General features: G+C 38.6%; 1 protein-coding gene across 13 annotated transcripts in view; it reads right to left on the reverse strand.

The window, feature by feature from the left end:
* Nucleotides 1-17,003, reverse strand: part of UNC80 (unc-80 homolog, NALCN channel complex subunit) — a 225,228-nt gene that overhangs the window by 53,852 nt on the left and 154,373 nt on the right. For all 13 annotated transcript variants that reach the window (XM_059168183.1, XM_059168182.1, XM_059168177.1 and 10 more), the window contains 7 exons: nucleotides 15,970-16,113; nucleotides 13,074-13,174; nucleotides 11,985-12,071; nucleotides 8,045-8,228; nucleotides 4,025-4,119; nucleotides 2,553-2,642; nucleotides 1,744-1,845 (listed from right to left, as the gene is read on the reverse strand). In XM_059168183.1, the coding sequence (XP_059024166.1) occupies nucleotides 1,744-1,845; nucleotides 2,553-2,642; nucleotides 4,025-4,119; nucleotides 8,045-8,228; nucleotides 11,985-12,071; nucleotides 13,074-13,174; nucleotides 15,970-16,113 (803 nt within the window). The remainder of the gene's footprint in view (nucleotides 1-1,743; nucleotides 1,846-2,552; nucleotides 2,643-4,024; nucleotides 4,120-8,044; nucleotides 8,229-11,984; nucleotides 12,072-13,073; nucleotides 13,175-15,969; nucleotides 16,114-17,003) is intronic.

A 17,003-nucleotide genomic window follows, 5' to 3' on the forward strand; every position in this document is an offset into this window, starting at 1 on the left:
TCCTGTACCCGCCTGTTCCACAGAAGGAAGTGTTTCTCAGGGGTTTGCAGGCTGCCGGAGCACAATGCAAGCATTGTCAGGAATCCTTCCATATTAAATAGAGCCCATTTGTCTGGATGTCACACTGTGGAAGATTTTTTCCAGCAGGAGCCAGTCAGTAAATTCCAAGTGCCTCTACCATTTCCACTGATGCCTTAAGCTGTTCTGGGTTTTTCTCTTAAAAAAGGACTGAAATGGGATCCAGGCAGAACCTATCTTGGGACAAAAGCTGATGGGACCTAGATAGCATGGACAGGATTCTCTTGGTCCCTTCTCTTTGTTCCTTTTCTATTGATGATGGGTGCGTAGGGGCTATCATGGGCAGTCCAAAGCTGCTGAGAAAGCTCCAGGGCCAGAACCACAGGCTTGAATACTACAGTTTCCCTGCAAAACTCAGAAAGAAATCTTAAAATTCCAACTTGGAGTCTATGTAGAACAACAGCTCCATTTTATGCAATTTAAAAACATATTCTTAAACATAAAAAGAAAACACTAATGAAGTGCTATGTTGATTATGGTTTTAATTCTTTTGCTGCCAAAATCAGGGGCTGAGATAACTTGGGGGTAATTAGTTTAGAAATTATACAGTTACGTATACTTAAGACCCAATACCTCACAGTTTGTAATACTTGCTTCTTTCCACTGCAGTTCAGGTTGTTTATGCTAACTATATTTTTAATTATTTAAGTGGTCTAATTCTATGCCATTTTCATTCATTTCATGAAGTTATTTTGAATTGTTTGATGTCAAAATAACCTTGATATGTGCAGAGAAACAGAAAAGATAAATTATCCCGAAATTCTTGTTTAGACATTTTATTAAAAATAAATTAATGTGGGGGGGGGGTGTGCCTGGATGGCTCAGTCAATTAAGGTCTTGGATTTTGGCTCAGGTCATGATCTCAGGTTCCTGGGATGAAGCCCCCTGTTGAGTGCACTTGGTGTGGAGTCTGCTTGATAGTTCCTTCCTCCCCCCCTTAGCCTATCCTTCCTATTTGGGCATGTGCAAGACTGCGCGTGCTCTCTCTCTCTGTAATAAATAAAATCTTTAAAAATGAAAAAAATGAATTTAACACATAAACTATAATAAAATTGTATCATTATTCAAATTGTGGACTACTGTTATATTTCTCATACAAATAGTGAATTTCTTTATTTTGTTCTTCAATCATATATTTAAGTACAACTGCTTGATTATGTCTCCTCCTGTTTTAAGGGAAATTAGTAAATGCCTGAGGCCAGGTGACCAGTCAATGGCAGAGCTAAGACTGTGTCCAAGTCACTGCAGCTTAGCTCAGTGCTTTTCCCAGGCATTATACATTGATCCCTTTTATTTTATTTTTCCCAACTAGTGTAAACCTCTGTGGCAACTTTCTTAGAGTGACATTTGTATACTTCCAATCCTGGTTTACAAAAATGTGAAAAGAAAACTTGGAAACCAGTAGATAAATAAATTCAAAGATTTCTAGCGTTTATACCCAGTGTTTGTCATAGCATTAATCCAAGTGAGTGTTCCTTGATCCTTTTACATTATGATCCAAATTATGAAAACTAACACATGATTTTTGGGAACTATTGATTGAGGATCTACCCATCCATTCTCTCTGGAGAGGACTGAATCAGAATCTCAGGATTGGCAACACATTCACTGATCATCCCAATGACTTGATAAAACCATATAATAAAATATATATGGGGCAGGCACCTGCTTCTGAATGAGCTCCTGTCCTTTCTCCGGATGCATATGTACAAGGTTCAGCTGTGGGGATACCGATCTCCGGAAAGGATAAATATCCCGAACATATGTCTGTGGCAGGATTACACAAAGAGACAAAAAAGAGTTCAGATGATTAAACGTTTGACTCTCATTTCCTCTTTACCCAAATGTCAAGCAAAGTTATGTATTTTCTAAAGGTTTTATCATTTATGCTTTCCAATTCTATAAAATCCTAGGGAAGAGAAATCCCCACCTCAGAAAAGCATCAAACCACCTAGGCTTAGCATCCTTTCCAAACACTAGGGTGCTCCATCAGGAGCAGAGGAGCCAAGGGCAATTTAATAAAGGACATTCTGGAGGAAGAAAGTCATTTTAAAATGATGGCCTTGAGGTGCCCTTTGATCATTAGGTCAGGTCACCAGGGTCACACTCAACATAATAAAAAAAGGAACAAGGACATAAAAATTCCAAGCAGACACACATACTTAACATATGGGCAACTTAATTTTTCATCAGGAGGTAGTAATAATGAATGCTTAACTTGCCTTATCACCTTTAATTATTGCAACGTAGGGCAGATACTATTATCATCCTCTTCATTTTACAGACAAGGAAAATGAAGGGCACAAAGGTGCCGTGGCTCGTCCAAAGCTACACTGACATAAGCTGGTGTCACCGAAGGGGCCTTACTCCCAACCTCTGAACAGCAATGGCTCCCCGAGTGAGAACAACATTCCGGAAAGGCATGACAAGTTTCCGACACAACTCAGCAGGAGAGCATCACTGCCCAGTCTCACCTTATTGTAGTGGATAAGGTTCCATCGTTTGTCCATGAGAAAATAATGGGTTGACTGAGATTCTGGGATATTAAAAAACTCCAGACATTCCTAGAACAAGTATAAACAAATGTTTATGGAGAACATACCATGTGCCAGGTAGTATGCAGGAAGATACAACTATCATGAAAACAAAGTAACTTTAAGGATTCTAAGGATTATAGATATTGCATACTTTTTATATGTATATAGGTATGGATACACATTGGATTTGGATACACAGTTGCGCAAAGAATGACATAATAGAGACTCCAAGTGCTAAAAGATGTACAATTATAAATTCAGACTGAAGAGTGAACTGTGGAGGCACAGTGGCATCTACTGGTCTCAACGCCAGGAAGAAAGCATGTTTGGTAACGCCATTAAAAATAACACAAGCTACAACACATTGAGCCATTATTGTATACTGTTTTCTGAGCTCGATGCCCTCCATGTCAGTAACTTGGATACCCTGCACTAGTACCCCAGTACTGGTGAAAAAGAATCTGAGCCTGGAGAGGTCCTGTTCGATTTAGGGCACAATGGTTATGGTAGAATCAGGGTTGGGACTTAACTCTGTTTGCCTTCCTGCTACTCTAGTATTCAGTGTGAGTAGGAGAATGGAGTGGTTGTTGAAGTTTGCTGCACTGGGCCTCAGAAATTCTCTGGCAATGTCTGGGTAAGGCCCGAAGGAGGCATTTTGTACTGAAATAAGATATACACGTTTAGTTTAACTGAATTTTTCAGAGACACTTCCTGCTTCTGTCTGGGCTTGGAGCTGTGTTCTAGGAAATCAGCTTACTAAAAGTTTGGAATCCAGATCGATGGGGAATCGCTGTAGTACTTTACTTACTACGTTACCTTAAAAGCCTTACCGGTGTGTGTAACAATGGATTGTCTTTCTGCTGAAGGGCACAACTGCCATAACCATTAAAGATACTTTCTTGACTCACCTGATTTATTCTCAGGTATATTGTTCTGCTTCTTCGCTCATTTTTTGTATGTGGAAGTCAGACAGTATACTGTGCAACTAAGTGCCAGAGAAAGGGTCCCTGGCAGGATCAGCAGCTCCCAGATCCTGTCCTAGCTCCTTCCGTGTGCAACCTGAGGGCCCCTGCAGAACCACCCCCAAGTGATGCCAGGGAGCTCTGAAGCAGGAATCGACAGCATTCCCAGGGGAGATAGTACACATGAGAGTGTCAAGTTCTGCTTCAGTTGCAGGAGGAGCTGGATGTATTTGTCTACCTGAACGCAGAGCTACAATGTTGGCAGGTGTGGGGAAGGTCACGGAAGTAAACCGGGGAAGTACACGGTAGTGGAGCAGATTCTACAAGGGGTAAGTCAATGCACATATTCATTTGAAGATAGGAAAATATCATTCTAAATGGACGACCAGTGAAGTGGCCACAGACACTGTGCGTTAAAAAATCATTTCTGTCAAAAGCTATTCCTACCTTGAGCAGGGCTTCGAACTGAGTGTCTTCATGGACTGGTAACTGAGTTGGGATATCACACTCATTCTGTCCGTGAACGACCAAGGTTTTGGTACCTACAGAAGGCAAACACAATCATAAGCTGAACTCCACTCTAGTCAAATTTATCTGTAAGGCACAAAATATTAAAATATTCTCAGTGGGCTGATATTTTTTGTTATTGTTACTCTTAGTGACTGCTTAAGGTAAATAAATTATGTATTGGAATAATATCACTCTTTTCTAGTTAAAATAGATGTTTTATTTTTTATTTTTATTTTTTTAAAGAATTTATTTATTTATTTGACAGAGAGAGATCACAAGTAGGCAGAGAGGCAGGCAGAGAGAGAGAGAGGAGGAAGCAGGCTCCCTGCTGAGCAGAGAGCCCGATGCGGGACTCGATCCCAGGACCCTGGGATCATGACCTGAGCCGAAGGCAGTGGCTCAACCCACTGAGCCACCCAGGCACCCCTAAAATAGATGTTTTAAAAGTATTTACCAATTAAGTAACAAAAGCCACCATTTATGGAGTTCCCAATACTTTTATATGTATTTTATGTGCATAATACTTAAATCTCACAACAACTCTATGATGTGGGTTTTATTGTGCTTATTCTACAAATGAGAAAACAAAGGAAATGGACTTGTAAGTTCTTACAGGTAAGAGCTTATAAGTAATTTAGTCAAAACCATATTTATTTATTTTTAAATTAATTTAGTTATTTTCAGAAAAACAGTAGTCATTATTTTTTCACCACACCCAGTGCTCCATGCAATCTGTGCCCTCTATAATACCCACTATCTGGTACCCCAACCTCCCACCCCCCCGCCACTTCAAACCCCTCAGATTGTTATTCAGAGTCCATAGTCTCTCATGATTCACCTCCCCTTCCAATCTACCCCAACTCCCTTCTCCTCTCTAACACCCCTTGTCCTCCATGATATTTGTTATGCTCCACAAATAAGTGAAACCATAAGATAATTGACTCTCTCTGCTTGACTTATTTCACTCAGCATAATCTCTTCCAGTCCTGTCCATGTTGCTACAAAAGTTGGGTATTCATCCTTTCTGATGGAGGCATAATACTCCATAGTGAATATGGACCACATCTTCCTTATCCATTCGTCCGTTGAAGGGCATCTTGGTTCTTTCCATAGTTTGGCGACCGTGGCCATTGCTGCTATAAACATTGGGGTACAGATGGCCCTTCTTTTCACGACATCTGTATCTTTGTTTTTTTGAATAGAAGTTTATTTGGCCACTGCAGGTCACTGTTAGAAACCATACATGAAACACCTCCCACAACATTGGCTTCTCCCTCCCCCTCCCCGGAGCCTGAAGAACACAGCATCTGCAGGTGGGCAGACTGGGACCTGAAACTGTTCCCCCACACAAGCCTCGGGTTTTCAAGCAAAACATTTGAGTAACTTCCATCACTGTTTGTTTAGGTATGGAGCAAAAACAATGATGCCTACTTTGTAGTGTCCTTTGAGGATTAAACAAGACGATGAATAGATCTTAAATATCTGGCCCATGGTGTGATGAAAGGTGTTATGTGAAGACTGGTGACTGGGGATCAACTCCATTCTTCCCCCAGGGCTCTTCCCCCAGGGCCCACTTTTGTCACACTAACCTCTGACTGAAATTTAACATTTTCTTCCACTGTGAATGCAGGCAACAAATAACATCACTTTTGAGATTGGTCCAGAGGCTAAGCCTATGGCTGTTAGGACATATTGCTTAGATTTATTGGATGTTTCTCCTTTCTCTCTCTTTCTTTCTTTCTCTCTTTCTCTTTCTTTCTCTCTCTCTCTCTCTCTCTCTCACTCTTTCTTTTCTTCTTCTTCTTCTTCTTCTTTTTTTAGCTATAAATATGGTAGATTTTATTTTTTTGATTTAATTTGACTTTTTTCAGTGTTCCAAAATTCATTGTTTATGCACCACACCCAGTGCTCCATGCAATATGTGTCCTCCATAATACCCACCACCAAGCTCACCCATCCCCCCCTGCCCCTCTCCCTTCCAAAACCCTCGGATTGTTTCTCAGAGTCCACAGTCTCTCATGGTTCATATCTCCCTCTGATTTCCCCCAATTCAATTTTCCTTTCCTTCTTCTAATGTCCTCCATGTTATTCCTTATGCTCCACAAGTAAGTGAAACCATATGTTAATTGATTCTCTCTGCTTGACTTATTTCACTCAGCATAAGCTCCTCCAGTCCCGTCCATGTTGATACAAAAGTTGGGTATTCATCCTTTCTGATGGAGATGTAATATTCCAATGTATATATGAATTATATCTTCTTTATCCATTCGTCCTTGTGACCATTGCTGCTATGAACATTGGGGAACAGATGGCCCTTCTTTTCACTGCATCTGTATCTTAAGGGTAAACACCCAGTAGTGCAATTGCTGGGTCATAGGGTAGCTCTATTTTTAATTTTTAAAGGAATCTCACACTGTTTTCCAAAGTGACTGCACCAACTTGTCTTCCCACCAACAGTGTAAGAGGGTTCCCCTTTCTCCACATCCTTTCCAACACACATTGTTTACTGTCTTGTTGATTTTGGCCATTCTAACTGGTGTAAGGTGGTATCTCAATGTGGTTTTGATTTGAATTTCCCCAATGGCTAATGACGATGAACATTTTTTCATGTGTCTGTTAGCCATTTTTATGTCTTCTTTGGAGAAGTGTCTGTTCATGTGTTCTACCCATTTTTGGATGTGATTATCTTTTTTTGGGTGTTGAGTTTGAGGAGTTCTTTATAGGTTGGATATCAGCCCTTTGAAAGACACGTTTGTTTAGCACAAGAGTCAGAATTCAAACCCTAAACATGGCAATAAGTACTATATCCCTGTATTTTAAATGAGATGATCATGCAGTAATGGTTGAGAAAATATAAACAGAGATATTAGCAAAACAATGACAAGCACCTGGAATACAGTTTAAATTTACATTTTCTGTATTTTACTTGGCTAGGGAGTTAGTACTTATTCTACTTCATTCATTCATTATAAGTCTTTGTGAATGTCATGATATACCTTGACTTTTAATGAGCTGTTTTTAAGTCTGTGAATGACAACATGAGCTTCTTTGCTGTAATAAAAAATGATCACCTTGTTGGAAAACCTATTGAGCATATAAATACACAACTTCCATTTATGGAATGCTTGCTATGAGTCAGGTATGATAGCAAGTATTTTATCTACCTAAACGCATTGATTACTCATGATTGTGCCATATGACTCACATCCTTGTTTTATCCATGAGTAAAGAAATCTTGAAAAATGGTGTACTTTTTTTTAAGCTAATACTAACTATATTAATAAATGACAGTCATGTGATTTTAATGCAGACCTCTACACTGCCATAACTTGTATTCTCATCTTTATAAAATTGTGTCTTTCTCTTTATTTTAATACACGAATCATCTCATATTTTCTTAGTCACTGCACCAGGATAAAGCCTTGGAAGAGTTTCTATCTTAAGGAAAAGCAAACTATCAGGAGTGAAAAAGACCCTTAGCTCAAGTTTACATCACACTTCATGTTCTTTTGTTGCTCTCCTTTCTTTCTTCCTGCTTGTCCCTTTTCCAATTCTTCATAAAGCCGTCTCTTTGGAGTTTACAAAGATCTGGGGTCCATGCCATGCAAACAGTATTGTTCCCCTTGCGGTGCCAAACATTCATTCAGAAAGACTCCCTGTTCAGCTGGCCCTGTGTGATAGACTCAAATACATCTTCAACCCTGGCTGCTTTTCAAGGACGGATACACATGGCTCAGTTCTGATGTCTCCCCTTTCATCTGGCAACTGCTGACTTTTAAAGGGTCTATTGTACTTCTTCAGATTGTATTAAACAAAAATTCTTTGAAGCCCTCAACACCAGGGTCAGGACTCTTGACAGTCTTCTCAGAATGAAAGAGGCAGCTGGTCTTTAAAAGGTTTATTTATATGCTTAAACAAAGAGAAAAATTATGTCACCCAATAGCAGTAATGGGTTACCTGGCATGGAAGCGGTCACCAGCAGCTTTACCTCGCACTGTTCCTTCTTCATGGTCTGCTTGAGATCCTTGAAGAAGAGGCCCTCTACATAACCCACCACCTCCCACAGGAAAGTCAGGGTGGCTGAAATGGCATCCATCCCCCACTCACAGGGGGTTCGCACGAAGTACATGATTAATCCCACCTAGAAGAACAGGAAGAGGTCACAAAACCATGATAACCCTGAGCAAAAATATTCTCATTGGCTCTTTTTTTATTAATCAAATATTCTTTTGTTCCTTCATATTCTCTGTTCAATGGTTCCTCTAATACTTTCAGTGGCCGTGAGCAAGAGAGAACAGAACTGGAAAGCCAACCAGAACAGGTTGACATATGTTTTTGTGTATCATGGGAATGCTGATTTAAGACAAAAGCAGAAGATTGTTTTTCCAGGCTTCAAGTCACTTGGTAGTTCAGGTACTGAGGCTACTCCAAATTGAGCTCTATGTGACATTTGCTGAAACAGTATTTGCAGATTGGATTATGTCTAACCAGTGAACCAGTGAACACTGTGCTTGGCTGAATTGGTGAACTTAACAGATTTTTCTTTGTGTTTCCTAAAATCTTGAAAATCTCTGTGTCCTTTTGTACATATTAAAATGTCTCATCATAAGGTAATTTTTTTTGTTAATAGACTATATTAAACATTCTCCACATTGAAGTAAAAGGTGGACTGACTAATCGAAATATGTATTTTAACAAATTTTGATGAAATTAGTTTTAAGTACTTTATTCAACAGTGCACAACAAAATCATAAAGAAATAACATCAAAGTTTCCCCCCTCATGGCTTTATCGATTATATCTTGAAAAATTTAATCCTAGAAATCTTTCCAGTTATGTGGAAAGGATCAGCCTATGGTGTTACTAACCTAACCTGCTTTGGTGGTTCTGAAGGCTAACCACCCTAATGAGGGCCAAACCTCACCTCTAGAAGAAATCTATCAAAGATTGGAAAAGGTGGTAAGTCCTATAGGGTTTGTGTGTGTGTGTGTGTGTGTGTGTGTGTGTGTGTTCTGTGTGTTTTTTTTGTGTTTATTTTTTTGGCGTGGGTGCAAAAAGGTGATATTATTAAAGGGCGGGGATAGGATCCGTGTTCAGAAGGAGCTACTGACCATCCTGTGGGTTTAAAGTGCCTTGATCTAGGTGCCTAGGTGGCTCAGTGGGTTAAGCCTTGGCCTTCAGCCCAGGTCATGATCTCAGGATCCTGGGATCGAGCCCTGTTTTGGGCTCTCTGCTTGGTGGGGAACATGCTTCCCCCTCTCTCTCTCTGCCTGCCTCTCTGCCTACTTGCCTTGATCCATCATAAATGAGGCTTCCTTAAAACTCATGCAATACATCAGATTCCTTCTCTGTATTTCACATCTTCAATGCATCTCGTGATATCTGGGCTGGTCAGGGTGGGCCTTTCTTGTGAACAGTAGAAGAATGAAGTTTGAGATGGCAGGCATGCTCACAAATTGTTAGTGTATATTTTTAAGTTGAGGATTTGGAGATTTATTTCCTTAAAACTATCTAAGCACCAAATCCCTTTAAAAGTTTTCATATACCCTGAGGTGGGCTCAAACCCCTGGGTAAAGGTCACTGGGTCACAGTTAAATAAATAGTCCCCAACAAAATTAGAAGAGATGGGTCACTGGTCCCAACATGCCCACTATACATATCCTTAAGTCATTAGAAAAGAGAGATACATGATAAGGGTAATGGTTGAAAAAGGAATTTGTCCTTCACTGTTTTACCATTCTGACTATAAGGCCCCTCCTCTAGTCCATTCAAAGCATCCATATACTTGGGATTTGGGGAAAGATTAGGGTTTAGAGAGAAATGAAAAATAGGAATTTATATTCATGTAAAACAAGGTTATACAACAAAGCCAAAGCATTGCCAGATCTTTTCTCTATTAGCTTGTCAATTACCTAGATGGGAGGATCTATGTCTGCCATTAAGGCTTATTTAGAGTTGACAGGGAAGAGTATGGAAGACAGGAAATGAAATGTCCATCTTCTTTTCCCAAGGCTGAAGGACAATGTAGAGCAGTGGTCCAGATGAGCATCTCCCCTACCCAGGGACCCGAGGGAATGGGCAGATACACTGAAGGGACTTTTGCCTCCAGTCTCTGTTAGGGTCACTGACAGAAGTTTACCTCAGAGCCTTTTGATACCAACTGGAATGCTACACAAACATGGTAGGGCACATATTTAACCTGAGGAAGGCCCTGACATATGGCTTTGATAACCTACCTTTGGTTTTTGTGTTGTGTACATAGGACCAAGAAATACCAGAAAGTTTGACCAGAGAACTTTCTGGATAGAATCACCACAGACTGGTGTCACTGAGCCTAATGCTCTAGCCAGGGATCTCCCTAAGCTGGAGCCATAGGGAACATGCAACCAGAATCTAGAGGGGTGTTTAGCACCAGCAGGAGCTAAGGTGAGGTGGTCTCTCAGCAAGTGCCACTGGCGGCCCATAGACTGAGGTCATCGCAGCTGTGGGCTCTGGCTTCCACCAGCCAGGCATCAGATAGAGAACATTATCTCACAAAGGGAGGAGCCAGAGCAAACATTGAACAGGAGACAGAATGCTAAACAAATGTAGGAGTGCTGACAATACTGACTCTAATGTTGGCCCTCCATCTCATTCATGTCCCTGCAGTGACTTCCCTTGTTGCTAGGTGTCCCAAGTCCCTTGGAGGTGAAGGTAGGCCCTGACCAGAATGCGGGAAGGCTACCCTTATTCATCATCGCCATGCCCTTGCTCTATAAAAGCTGTGGATTAAGGCCTGGACTTTGCAGAAAATAGCTGTCTAGCCCTTGGATTGGTGTCTTCCCCCCTTCCCTGTCTGAATACAGTTCTGTATGAATGGTATAGAGTGGCTGGCTTTGTTTTTCCATCTCAAAGTTCTCTGTCTGGAGGATGTTTTGCTGCCCTCCCTCCACCTCCCAACAACAAAGATCTTTTCTCTCTCCAACCCCACAGAATGTTTAGAGATGAAAGAAGCTGGAAGGGAGGGGAATTCCTAGAGACTAAATATTTTTAGCCAAGAGAGACTGAACACTATCCAAAGTTACTATTTATATGTTTTTATCAATCTGAACTTAGGACTGGATTGGACACTTATTTATATTCTTTCCCTTGTCAACCAGCTGGTGGACACTCAGGAAGAAAGCCAAATCAGCCATAGATGAGAGAAAGGCATTGCACATTTGCTCTGCATGTAAGAGGTGTAGGGTTAAGTCTTTCATTCTGTTACAGATGCATGTGGATACCTCTTCTCTTTCCCTACCTGCCAGGAGACTGACAATCGTAAGGGAGACAGAATTCCTCCCAATACAAACATTTATGTAGCCATCTGTCTGGATTAAGGTGCAGTTTCAAAGAAGAGGCATCAAGCTAATAGCCCCCAACTTGAATATTCATTTAGGGTGTAAGGCAGAGATCCTATAGAAACTGGAATATTCTGGAGGGTTCAGGAAGGAGCTTTCAGGATGGTTTCAAGCAAAGATAGCTGCTATGGAAAAATACACTCACAAATACTTTCCATCTAGGGCAACATTTGCCTCTGTGTGTGTATATTTTAAAAGTGATATAGGAAAAAGGAAAAATGACTAGAATGACATACAAGGTTTCTCAACAGAAAACCAAAATTAAGAACCAGCATAAGCAAGTTGTATAATGCCAAAGGAAGATAAAGATGACACTGATATTTGCTGAGTGCCCACCACATGCCAAGTAGTGTGTCAGGAGGGACTTCCCCATACGAACAATGGTGAATTTAGCTGACCATGATCTACCTTCAATCACATCATTAATGGGAATTTATTGGCAAAAATTCCCTATGGCCTTTTCCCTCATGTTGCTGCTTCCTAATTGGGAATGAACACTTACTGGAGGTGAAAACTCACCAAGTAGTTGAAGAGGATGTGAGACGTCTGAGCAGGAAAATCTCCAATATTTAAGAGAAGTTTGCGCAGCATGTACATTAACTCATCCTGAAAGAAGAAGAGAATTTCATCTCACTCAGTGCCCATACTAGAGGAAATAAAATTAATTTCTTAAAAAATGGGGGAGGCTCTAACTTTTCCCTTTTGTTGGTTTCCATTATGTTCAGCATTTTAATGTAGTATATGCAATACTTATTAAACAGCATTTAAACCAACTATAATACCTTTTCTTAGGGGCTAATCTATGGAATCACTGAACAGTAGTTAGGTTTTTTTAGATAAAAATTTAGACTCTGTCTATTGGTCATAGACAAATCACAGGAGAGCAATACATTTACTCAACTCTATTTGCTCTAATTTCCAGGTGTGATGGAAATGTAAGACAGACCTATCTTGAGAAGCCATTAAACAAATGTGGTTTAATGAACTTCACAGGTCTGCTTCCTAGGTTTTGAGTCAAAGAGGTAAAGAGCTAGGTTGAGAGAAGATAAATAGAGATGTGAATAATTAACCTTACCTTTCAGAAACTAAACTTAATCTTCCAACAAAATAGAACCATAACACAAAAATGAACAAATACTATTTAATCATCAGTGTTTTTTTTGCTATTGCTCAGAAATCTACTTTTATTTGGCATAATCTTCTTATAAGTGGTCTACTAAATTAGATCTTTGTGATTAGTGGACAGTTTCAACTATTCTAATAATCCTACCTACATCACAGACTACCAAGCAATCAAATTCAGGAAATGTACCCATTACTAAGAAACACTATGCTGAACTGAATCTTTGACTAAAAGACTGAAAGTCTTTCTGTATCTTGGGGCCATCACTGCTCTTGTACCAAACACATATGGAGACATCAGTCAATGGACCAATTTGAAGGGAAGCAGCGGTATAGGACTGTTTATCATTATCATTACCTAAAGCATGTATTTGTTCTGGGTCAGAATTGATGTTCTATGCATAGTGCTGTGAAGCCCACTGTTTGCTTTTAACGGTGTTCACACACATAGCTACATGGCTATACTCTAAAGAAAGAGGAAATTACTTGTCTATTGCTGATGGTCAGTTTTTCCAGAAAATGTCGAAGAACTGTTGATGGATCTTCAATTAGACAATTCCATAAGACTTGCTGAGCCACAGCACTCACTTCAGAAGAGAGAAGACATTGAACATTTGTCTTAAATAGAGATAAAGTGTTAATACACTATTCAAACAATTTACTAAGTTTTAATTAGTCTCTCTTTTTTTGCCTTAACAAGATTCTGTGAACTCTTTTTTGTTGAAAGGTAGATATTTGTTTTCTTTTTTGCTTATTTCTGAACATTTTCACCTATAAAGAAAAGGTAACGAAAAGTATAGGATGGTCTTGAGATTTTAGAATGGCTTTTGTAAAGAACACACTTGTGAGGTACAATGGTGTATTATTCACCCTTAAAAGAAGGAAATCTTGTCATTTGTGATAATGAAGATGGATTCTGAGAACATTACGTAAAAGGAAATAAATCAGACAGAAAAATACAAATACTGTATGATCTCACTTACATGTGGAATCTAAAATAACCCAAACCCATGGATACGGAGACCAGACTGGTGGTTGCCAGAAGTGGGGTGTGGTAAATGAATGAGAGTGGTCCAAAGCTAAAAACTTCCAATTATAAGATAAATAAATAAATCCTAAGGCTATAACATACAGCCTAGGGACTATGGTTAACAACATTGCCTTACATATTTGAAGGTTGCTAAGAGGGGAGATTTTAAAAGTTCTACAGAAAAAATTGTTGCTATAGGTGGTCATGGGTAAACTAGACTTATTATGGTAACACTTCATAACATACACATATATCAAATGATTATAGTGTATGCCTAAAACTAATACAATGCAATATGTCAATATTTCAATTTTTAAAAAGAATGCATTAGTGAATCTTTGTTTTGGAAATTACCCTAATACTAGAAATGGTGAGTATTTATCAAATTGGTCATATTTCAATGTTGGTTATATAGAGAAATTTCTAAAGTAATTATTTGGTTTTTAGGAAATATGTTTTGGTTAAGAATGCATATGAATTAGAAATGATCTTTAATTGTTTACCTGGAGGCTTTAAATAGTATCTGCCTCAGTGAGATAAAGTAGTTAAGCCAGTCCTAATTAGGCTCCCACTTCTAATGAGGATGTCTTAGGATTAAATAATTTTTCCTAATGTGAAGAAAGTATCTTCTTCTTTGGGGAGAATGATCAGGTCAAGACTGCCTGGAAATGCCCAAGCTAGGGAAACAGGTATGTAGAAGTGAGTGGAAGAGAAGCTGGAGAATCTTCAGTCTAAATGATTTAATTAGTGTTTTAAACTAGAAATGTAGGATTTTGCATAAATTTGTCATTCAGCCTATATTTTAAATAAAGGATACCAATATTTTGCTTCCCAAACCAACCATCCAATTAAAAATATGAACTATATAAATGAATAATATTAATAAGAGATATGTAAATATAAGTTTTAACTTCCATGTGTCTATAAATAATTAAAATAGGTGTGGGTTTTTCTTAGGTTGAAATCGATTACAAAACTATCTTTGCACACTATTCTTGTTCTAATTGCTGAAGTAGGGCAATTTAATAGTGAAAACATGAAAAATACAGAAAGACGGAAAAGTAGGACTGGTAAGTCTACCAATGACAGAAACAACTATAAACATTTTGCAGTATGCCCCTTCATATATGCAAAATATATAGGTACACATTTTAAAAAATAATATGCAGAAAATACTCTTTGGTACTCAGTTTTTTACTTAGCAATATTAAAAATGTTAATATTAATATTCTTCTAGAATGTGATTTTAATATACACAGAATGCTGTCATATGGAGGTAGCATGATTAATTGCTCATTGGAAATTTAAGCTCTTCTCTAAAATTTGTTTCTTTTTACATAATGTACAATGTGAGGCATCCTATTTAGACCCTTATATGGTTCTAATCATTGCCCTAGGAAATGGCTAGAAGTCAAAATCTATATCAAAGGGCTTTCACACTTTTAAGGTTTTTGACACATACTGTGACACTGTTCCAGAATGCTTGTACTGAGTTCCGCACTCCCATCAGCAAGGTGTGAGAATTCTTGTTTCCCTCAGTCTTTACCAACTACAGATATTTTCATCTAGGATAACCTTTAAATGTTAGCTACACTTGTAGTGAGCAGGGCATAACATACAGAGAAGCCGATTCACTCTGTCGTACATGTGAAGCTAATGTAACACTGTATGTAGACTCTATTCAAATAAAAAAAAAAAAAAGAAAAAATATTTTCACTTTTTTAGATGAAATGTAAAATTTCATTGTTGTCTTAAACAACAATGTTATTTATAGATGTACTGACCATTGGTCTGTGTATTTATATTCACCCATTTTTCTATTGGGGTTTAAAAAACATCATTATTGAGCTCTAAGGCTTTTAAAATAACAACATTAAAAATACTGGCCTGTTGTCTATCCCTAAGATCACTCAACTTTACCCCTCATTTATCTTTTCATTTTGCAACTATTCTCTTAAGGTAGTATGTCTGGAAAGGTAATCAAGCAGGACAGATGGTATTGGTGGTAGTGAGCTAATAACTAAGATTTTCTAAGGTGGCTAGAATTACTACTTGATTTTCATGTGGCCAAATAAATGTTATTTGGTTCTCTGGTCCTCAACAAGACTTCTGGATTCCAAGTATTTATTTTAAATACAATTTTTTGGTCATAAATGTAGTGGGACATGGAGATGAAGACATTGATAATGTTAGTAGAGTGTGCTACACATCTGTAAATGTAATATGTACACAAAACAATTCAACATGTGACCAGTAGTTACTGTCTTCAAGAGCACCCCACTATCCTCCAACTGATAACAGCTTAAATATTTTATTAGAGTTATTGACGGTATCACTAATCAAAACGGATACCTGCTACTCCATCTTCCCGCACTTCACCATCCTCCATTAGATGAACGATGGGGAGCACTGCTGCACAGATGCATGCTGGGAACACCGCTTGAGGAGGCTGAGGCACATGGTGGTTTGGTGTGTGTTCAGTGGTGTGTTCCTCATCTGAAGAGAGAGAGATCATTGGGATGCGTTTCTCAGTATTGTAATTCTAATGCAACATTTCTCAGTTCGAACTTTCCTATTTAACCTTCTTTTCGTTATAGGTATCTAGGTGTCTCAGCACCATTTGTTGAAAAGACAACTCTTTCCTTACTTGATTTTCATGGTACCCTTTTCAAACATGAAACCAAAATGAATGTGATGGTTTAGTTCTTGTTGTTCAATTCTATACCATTGATTTACTGTCCAACCTTATGTTGAGACCACACAATATTAACTGCTGCCACTCTGCAGTAAGTTTTGAAATTAGGAAATGTGGCTCTTCTCGCTTTGTTCTTCATTTTCAAGATTATTTTGACTATTCAAGTGTGTTGAACCATCATACTTTTTGGTAGGAATGTAAAGTGACACAGTTACTTTTGAAAATAGCTTGGCAGTTTACCCCACAAAACTTGTACATAACTGTTATAGTAGTGTAATTTAAAATAGCCAAAAAGTGGTAACAACCCAAATGCCCATTAACTGGTGACTTAATAAACAATGTGGTATAACCATATAATGGGAACATTATCTGGTAATGGAGAACGGATATATGTGACCACACGGAGGAACCTTGAAAATATTCTGACTGGAAATATCCAATCACATAAAGCCACATATTGTATGACTCTATTTATATGAAATGTTCAGAGCAACAAATCCATAGAAATAGAAGATAATTTCTTGCCACCAGTTGGAGAAAGGGTGGATTAGGAATGACTGTTAATGTGTATAAGGTCTCCTTTTGGGATGATGAAAATATTCTAAACTATTTATGGTTAGAAGTGTAACCATTGCATAATCGTTGCATAATATTGTCTAATAATCAATGCATTGAATATTTTCAAAAGGTA

This window comes from Mustela lutreola, chromosome 3 (assembly GCF_030435805.1).
Source record: "Mustela lutreola isolate mMusLut2 chromosome 3, mMusLut2.pri, whole genome shotgun sequence".
NCBI lineage: Eukaryota > Metazoa > Chordata > Mammalia > Carnivora > Mustelidae > Mustela > Mustela lutreola.